General features: G+C 45.7%; 1 protein-coding gene across 1 annotated transcript; it reads right to left on the bottom strand.

Moving 5' to 3' along the window:
* Positions 1-250: 250 nt before the first annotated feature.
* Positions 251-7,523, bottom strand: KIF20A (kinesin family member 20A; the record flags this gene model as incomplete). The annotated part of the gene is made up of 18 exons (XM_082651924.1): positions 251-568; positions 1,199-1,336; positions 1,561-1,652; positions 1,897-2,095; positions 2,413-2,515; positions 2,658-2,797; positions 2,927-3,091; positions 3,202-3,367; positions 3,509-3,652; positions 3,872-3,940; positions 4,050-4,161; positions 4,274-4,468; positions 4,650-4,779; positions 4,866-5,053; positions 5,157-5,295; positions 5,876-5,995; positions 6,098-6,187; positions 7,359-7,523. The coding sequence occupies 18 exons, from the start codon at positions 7,521-7,523 to the stop codon at positions 251-253; spliced, it is 2,673 nt and encodes an 890-aa protein (XP_082508050.1).
* Between the last annotated feature and the right edge of the window lie 576 nt (positions 7,524-8,099).

Here is an 8,099-nt window from a genome sequence, read left to right as displayed (position 1 = left end):
AATTTAGAATTCAAATTTAAAATGTGAACAATATCTTTATTTTAATATAACTTTTGTGTGCATAGAAACCATATAAGTAAAAAAGTGTAAGAATACATAGGTGATTATATTACAAAAGGGAGAAAAACTAATGTCTGAATATTGCATTCTGGATAGAGTTCCAGGTATATATATAGTAAAGCTTTAAAGAAACCTATTTCTTAAGCTGAGCAGCTGACCCACCTCAGGGCAATGCTCTCTCCTCACAACCTTAGTATTTTTTGCCAAAAGGCCCAGATTTGAGTAAAGGGGAGCACCGTGAGCGCAGGATCCGGGCATAAGGGCTGTAGTCTGTTGAGCTTTGGCAGGTGGGTGTTCGGGGCAGTAAGTTACGAAGAAATGGTTTCTTCCCTGGGGGCTGTTGGTTTGGTTGCTGGTTTTCCTGGTTGGCACCGAGGCGCTTTTTGGTAGAAGCCTGGCCTTGGAGTTTCAGCACAGTATGATACTGCTCCGCGATGCATGCTGCCTTCTTCCGAAGGTCCAGTTTTACTAGCATCATGTTATTCTGCAGCTCAGCCAGGGTCTGATCCTAAGGAAGATCAACAAAGTTATAGAAAACATTTCTGTCTAATCTATTAGAGAAACAGGAGGGCAAGGTAATACACACTATCCACTACTAGTTACTAAAACTGCTTTTTACAAAGATTAACTCTTTACGGTCAGAGCTTTTAACTGAATAGGAGGGTATTTTCTTTAAGACCCAAACAAATAGCACTGAATAGAAGGACCTTTTCTAACACATCAGGTGGTATGAGCTTGAATGATTTTACCTAACCTCCAAGAGCCTCAGTTCCTAGGTATCAAATTAGCCTAGGATGGTTTTTTTTTTTTTACATTTGAATACATCTGGAATCAGGATGCATTTACTGATGACAGTGTCATAGCTTAATTGTTAGTGTTTTGTCTTACAATTAATTGTTTCTTATAATCTAAGCATCTTGGATGAAATATGATAGTATCTACCTCTCTAGGGTTGTTATATAACAGAAAAAGCCTACAAATTACTTAACATAATGCCTTGTACTTAGTGAATGTTTATTTTGCAAGGAAGAGAAACTCCCCTCACTATAAGATTAGCCTAAAAATCTTTACCTTTCTCTTTCTCACGTATACTCTGAAGTGGGCTGATGGGAGAAAGTGGTATATAGGCTTCCCTAACCTGTTTGATTAAGATGTCATCACATGTGGCCAAGGCTTGGCGAAGTTTTCCTGCTCCAGTGCTGTGGCAACAGGCTCTTTCTGCTGACTGGAGAGACTCACCAAGTTTCTGAAGCTCTGTCCGCAGCAGCCTTATATTCTGAAAAAGGAGGAGTAGGAACCAAATTGTGGCCAAGATCAACCAGTGATCTGGAGGAGTCGGAGAACCATTTGAAGAGAAGTAAAACTAGAAAGACTAGTCATTTGAATGAGGTAGCCATTCTCTAGGACTGCAGAGAAAACATCTTGTCCTCATATGAACCAGGGATATAGTGTTGGAAATTGCCTTAGGTGAGAGCTTTGGTAACAGAGAAAGGTAATTACCTTCTGGCCCTCCTCTAACTTCTTGTCCACATCAACGATGAAGGGCTTGGCTGAGGGTGGTGGTTCTAACATTTTCTGATATTTCTGCAGCTCTGAGAGAAGGAAACAAAAACCTTACATGTGTAGGCTTTCTAGCCTTGGACTTATCTCTTTAACTGAATTAACAGTAGCTTGCAGCAAACATAACAAGTGATGCTGTGTGCATCCTAGGATGAAAGGTCAGGGGGATGTAGCTTGGAGTTAAGGAAATTATGTTGGAGCTGGCACCAGAAGGCCCAAGTTTGAAGAACAGCTCTTCCCTGAAACTTATGCTTCCTGCCCTGTCTCCTTCCTCACCTTCAGTGGTGGAGTTTAGCTCTGCTTTGCATTGTTGCAGTTTAGCTTTAATCTCCTGGAGCTGCTGGGTGGAGGCAGAAGCCGCCAACCTTTGTGACCGCCGTAGGGACAGTTCTGACACTGATTGTTGATGGGCCACTGGCTGCTGTCTGGCTTCCTTCAAGAGAGCTTCTAGCTCTTCAATCTTCTCATCCCGCTCCTAAGAAAGAAGCAGAGAGCACAATTCCATTCAGAGTCAGACGAACCCTACAGGAATAGATGACTGAACAATGAACAAAAATTTCCGTGATACATGGGCCTCAAAATCCTGTTTGTTAGCACTTACACCATTTCCTGGCCAATCAAACTCTTAATCAATTAATCAAACATAGACTGACAAGTACAAAGCACTAAGGAGACTATAGAAAGGTGAATTACATATTCCTACCCCTATGAGAGTTTATATAATCTGTTTATCTCAGGCAAGTAGCGATGGGAATCTGAGCAGCTAGTTGGGACTGGTTTAGGGCAACTCACCTGAAGTTCTTCTTGGTAAAAACTTGTCAGTGATTCCTTGAGGATCGTTAGTTTCTCTTCATACATTTCCTCTAGTAGTTCCTTTTGGGTGTCCAAATGTTCACTGTCAGAGGAGAAGAGAGAAGTGAGTGAAGATTCTGAGGAGTGAGCTTGGAGAGCAGATTTTGAGGCACTACTCCATCCTAGTCTCTGCTTCCCACCATCAGGTCTAAGTGACAGAACAAGAGGGGTTACTCAGCTGGTACCTGCACCACTGTTCCCGCTGTTGCATCTGCTCCACCATCTCATTGCAAATTTCATCACGGAGCTGCATCTCCAGCCTCAACTTTTCCTGCCGTTCTTTCAAAAGCAGTGCTTTCATGGCTCCCACCACCTGTAGAAGCTCCTAGGAGGGAAACACAGGTCAGAGGTCACTAGAAGCCCATGCCCTAAAAAGGCACAGGCCCACCTGGAAGGTAGCATGGAAAATGTATCGCCATCAAGCTCCTACACCAAAGCTTTCTTGCATTCTCACCTCCTTGCCATATGTGGAGATGTCAACTTCATTTTCAATATCATCATCAAGGCATGGGTCTGTTTTAGCTCCAGTCTCTAAGCTGGGAGATGCCCGCAGACTGTGTTCCTTGATGAATGAATGTAGCGATGGGAATCCCAGTTGCACAGGTGGAGCATGCACAAGCTAGTGAGGGGGAAAAATCTTAACTGAATCCATTACTAGTCCCTAGTAGCTTCCTTAAGTACAGGTACCAGCCCAAAGTGAGCACAGTCATCACACCTATAGCTTCTCACCTGGCTAGTAATGGCTGAGAACTTGGCCACATGAAGGGTCTCATCATAGGTAGATGCACAGGGATTCACATTGACAATCATGCAGGAGCGGCCTCGGCCTGTGAAGAAGCCTTGGAACACTCGAGTCAACTTGCTGTCACGGAAGGGAACCAGGTTCTGCTTTGACCTGGCAGGGAATCAGAGAATAGAGCTATGAGCAGAACTCCAGCCCTTGGGGGTATCCTAGCACTAGCCCCAGTGATGACCAGGAAGTCTCTTAGCAAACTGCAGAGCTCCAGGCCATCCTGGCTTGCAGTGAAAAGCTTACCGGTTCTGCTGGTTTTGGCGCAGGGCAGTAATACAGCGGCCCAAGGTGTGCAGAGAAGTGTTAATGTTTCCTGCTTCCTTCAGGCGCTCACCACTCTTTTGATCTTTGCAGCGCTCAGAACCAGCCAGATCACAGAGTGATAACCTTGAATGATGGACAGGATCTGACATAAGGATCCCACATGTTATGAGCTTTCTAGCCCTTTGTATAGTTTTAGGGAGGGGAGGACCCATGAAGAATCTCTGTACCCAAGGAAGGAGAGCATGAATCTAACGGAAGTAATTCCCCTGAGGACCACTCTCGTCCCCTCCCCCAATTACCATTTATGGCCAAGAACCCAAATTTCTAAATGGAAAAACTTACTCGCTAATCTTGGGGATTATATCCCCTTCCCCCTGAAGGTGCAGGATCCGGACTGAGAAGATGCTATGACTGGAAGTTAAGAAAGAGAGAAAAGTCACTGCATATCTTCTATGACCAGGTGGAGGACTAATGTTTCCTGGAACACACTGAAAGAAAGGCTGACTCATAACCCACCAACCTGCGGCTGGAGTTCTGGTTCAGGTGGGTGCTGGCAAAGCTCTGGTTTTTACGACCCACTTTCAGGAGTTTCCAGGCCTCCTCAGCATCCTGAACGTGAATCCAATTGAGATCTGAGAGGCCAAGGAAAGAAAGGCATACATAAGAGGGAAGCACCTAACTCTTTTCCTAGTCTCTCCCAAGGTCCCCTCCAGGGTTCATGCCAGCCTCCCTGCTTTCCCATACCTTTCACGTAGGGATTGCCATTCTGATCCTCACACAGCCGCAGTGTCTGCCTCTTGCGCTGCTGGCTATGTGGTTCTAACAGGTCATAAAGCAGTTCATTGTAGATCTCAAAGAAGGAGATCCAGATGGAGAAGCGAACATCTGCAGGGACACTTACTGGGGCAGTGTCTGGCTGTGCCCATTGGTGACTCGTTTCTGGGGAAGAAGCCAATGTACAGAGCATCAACTCAAGAGTAGTCCATCTCCCCTTTGGCCTGCAGGGGCCTCAGAAGGTGAAGCTCAGGTTGCAACCTCTGGTCTGTACCCCTGGAAGTTTTGGGGAGTAGAGAATAAGTTCCTACTGTTACTTGGCACAGAGCCCAGTCATGGTACATACCATCCAGCTGGCTACTGCTGGTAAACTGACTGGTGGAGGAGAGCCCAGCAATGCCACTGTCAAAGCTGCTGCTGGTACCCATCCGACTTTCAATGTAGACATTCTTCTTCAAGGAGGTGGACAGCTCCTCCTGGAGGAGTCCAGGGATAACATAAGCACAAAACTTTCTGGAGATTTTGTCCCCCATCCCTGCCTCTGTGAACACCAACACTTTACCTCTTGGAGGCCTCCATTTAGCAGGGCTAGTTTCTTCAATTCCTCCTGCCGGACCTGCTTGCTGTCTAGCCACATTACCTCGTTGGAGAGCACAGGCTTCAGATCAGGTGTTGGATGAAGTTGGCCTTGGAGACTATTGAAAATCAGAGCCAGGGACCGGGGCAGGATCCCACCATCCTTGATGGTACCTGGAGGCATGTGAAAGGTGGACAGCTGTAGTAAGTGCTGTTCCCCAACTCAGAGCATCAAAAGGCAAAGACAGTCAGCAGTTCTGTGAGGCCTATTACTCACCTTGAATTGTGTGGGTTTTCCCTGAGTTGGTGACTCCATATGTATAGATGAGCCAGTTCTGTCCTTTAAGTACATCCTTGACCATCTCCTTCACAGTCAGGTTGAAGAAACATTCCTGGCCCACTTCTGGCCCAAAGATCTAGAGATATACCCAATTTCTCAGAGGCCCATCCTTCGTTTCCCACTTTTCTCTGTGCAGAGCCAGTAGAGATACATCCCTTCCTGGGTGGTTGGCTCTGGAGACTACTCAAGCAACTTCTTCCTGCATTGCTGCCAGCTGCTGCCTAAATACTCTCTGCCAGTCCATTTTTCATCCAAATCAACAAATACTTATGGAATGCTATCCACTAAGTCCAATGCTGCACACAAAATGGAACAACATAATGGTCACAAGCATGGGCTTGGGAGATAGATGGATCTAGACTCAAGTCCTAACTCTACCAATGACTAGCTACATGGCTTCAGCAACATTATACTCACCGAGCCACAGTATCCTTACCAGGAAATTAGGGACAATGATGATAATAATAACAATAGAGTTGTTGGGAATTAATGCACATACAGTACTCGACACACTGACTAGCACATAACAAGGGTCCCCCAGATTGTAGACCTGCATATATAAGGAGTCACAGTCAAGTAAAAAGCTTTCCTTCTAAAGAGGGAATAAAGTTGCCCCTAGGTATTGGTCCCTTGTTCACATGTCAGTAACTCCATACCTGGGAAAAGGTGAATCTGTGGGTGGCCTGTCCAATTCCTCGCTCATTGCTCTTCTGGGCAAAAGAGTCCTTGGGTGCCTGTAGGGCAAGGGTCTCTATATTCTCAATACGGACACAACCCTGAGAAGGGGGAAAACACAGTTGTCACAGAAGGAAACATTCCTGGGAACCTCTACTGTGCTGTATCATTCCACCTTGAATCCTCCCTCCTCAGAAACTTACCTGATCCTCCTGTCGTTCTAACTCTGAAGATAACAAGGGCCTGACCCTCAGGTATACTTTCACCTTCTCTGTACTATCTTCAGATGGAACCTGTGGCAGAATTCCAGGCCAATATCACAGATTAATCTCAACAGTTACTTCTGAGCAGATGGGCAAATATAGCATATTTCCTGGGAATCATGCTAACACTATCTCTATTCCACCTCATATGACTCTGTGCTATTACTTGGGTTCCATAATCATTCCAACCCACATGGAGTTTTTCAGTACTTAATCACCCTTCCTTGTCTCTTCACTATCCTGAAAACTTGGCTTACCACAGAGTATCTGAGTCAGAACTAGTTAACTGGTATGAAAATCAGCGTGTGATATAGCAAAAGACAGTAGTTAAGCACCCTGAAGGCAGACATACCTGAATTTGAGTCCCAATTTCATCATTTAGTAACTATGAGATCTTGAACAAGTTCTTTAAATTCTTTTCACCTCAGTTTCCTCATCTGTAGAGTGGAGTTAATAATAGCACCCACCACGTTCATTCAACAGATATTTAGAGATCTGTCTACTCTGGCCCAGAAATTCTAAGAGCTCTGGTAGTCCACAGTGAAGAACATTAACAAGGCTCCTGCTCTCATGAAACTTCTACAAAAGGGGAGACTTCTGAGTAGAGTTGTTCTCAATCATGGCCATTTCCCTTTCAAGGGACATTTAGTAATGTCAGGACAGGTTTCCCGGTTGTCACAAATGGTAAGCAGCTACTGACATCTAGTGGGTAGAGGCCAGGAATGCTGCTTAACGTCTTACAACGCACAGGACGGCCCTGTATAACAAAGAATTATCTGGCCCCAAATATCAATAATGCTGCAGCTGAGAAACCTCAGCTCAGCAGAAAGAAAAGCTCCTTAAATGGAAGCTGTGGTTGATATTAAAACCTGAATTTACATTCCACCTACTTAATGGCAATACGACCTTGTGCAAATTATTTAAAATGTCTGGGACTCATGGCGAAGGAGACACAACAATTGCCTTCCCTCATAGGATTAACTGAGAGTATGCATTTGAGGATGTTTCGTTAATGCAATGCAATTAATAGTTTTCTTATGGACACACAACTGTACATTTTTTACTTGTCATGCTCTTAATTTTGAGTTGATCCCTCAAACCCTAGGATTGCTGGATTTTTTACCTCATGCTACTCTGTATGGACAACTAGTAGGCTAAGGATATCACTTTCTGTCCCCAAGCCACTCTTCAACTCCTTTACCTGCTGCTTGTCTTCCAGGGAGGTGGAGATGACAGAGCAGTCTGACAGCAGGTCCTTGCGTACCACAGATCCCAAATCTGCAGCTGTGGACTCAAACATGGGGGAGACTACGACCTCCTCATCCGACAGCAAGCCGGCTGGTGGAGAAAGGATCCCTTGCGACATTTCAGCAGGGGCAGTTTAGGTCTAAAAAGAGACGAGAGTGGGTAGAGAGGAGAACCTTAAGGGATAAAAGGGGCGGCAAATTCTGGGTAAGAAACAATTCCCTGGCCCCAGGACAATCTAGTCTCGCTGCCTGAATTCTTACTCCCTTTTCCCTTAAACTACCAGCAAAGGGGAAGGGAATGAGAGAAAGAGTTAATCATTTAATCCAATCTGAGGCAGCATTTCGGACTGCGAACAGGAATGAACAGATATCCGGCTCCGAAAGCATAAGGCCACGCTCCAAGTAGGGTGCCTCGCTCAACGGTGTCGTGGAGGCGGTGTCAGTAGCCCTAGGCTCCTGCTCCAACCTCGCCCCCCAGGCCCACAGTGAGGACAGTGGTATTAAGAAAAAAAGGGATGGCGGCAGTTCCGCTTTCTGAAAGCCGAATCCGCCAGGGCAAAAGCAAGTACCTCAGCTGGGCTCAAGCACAGCCGCACACTCACCCGAAGACGCCACACTTCTACGGTACCGTCTCACTCTCACTCCGCGGCCGAACCTGGACTTTCCTAGCCTGAGAGCACAACTCCGCCCACGAG

This window comes from Grampus griseus (genome assembly GCF_964374135.1).
Source record: "Grampus griseus genome assembly, chromosome: 3".
Taxonomy (NCBI): Eukaryota; Metazoa; Chordata; class Mammalia; order Artiodactyla; family Delphinidae; genus Grampus; species Grampus griseus.
The sequence above is the reverse complement of the archived record's forward strand: the minus strand, read 5'-3'. Positions and strand labels throughout refer to the sequence as shown.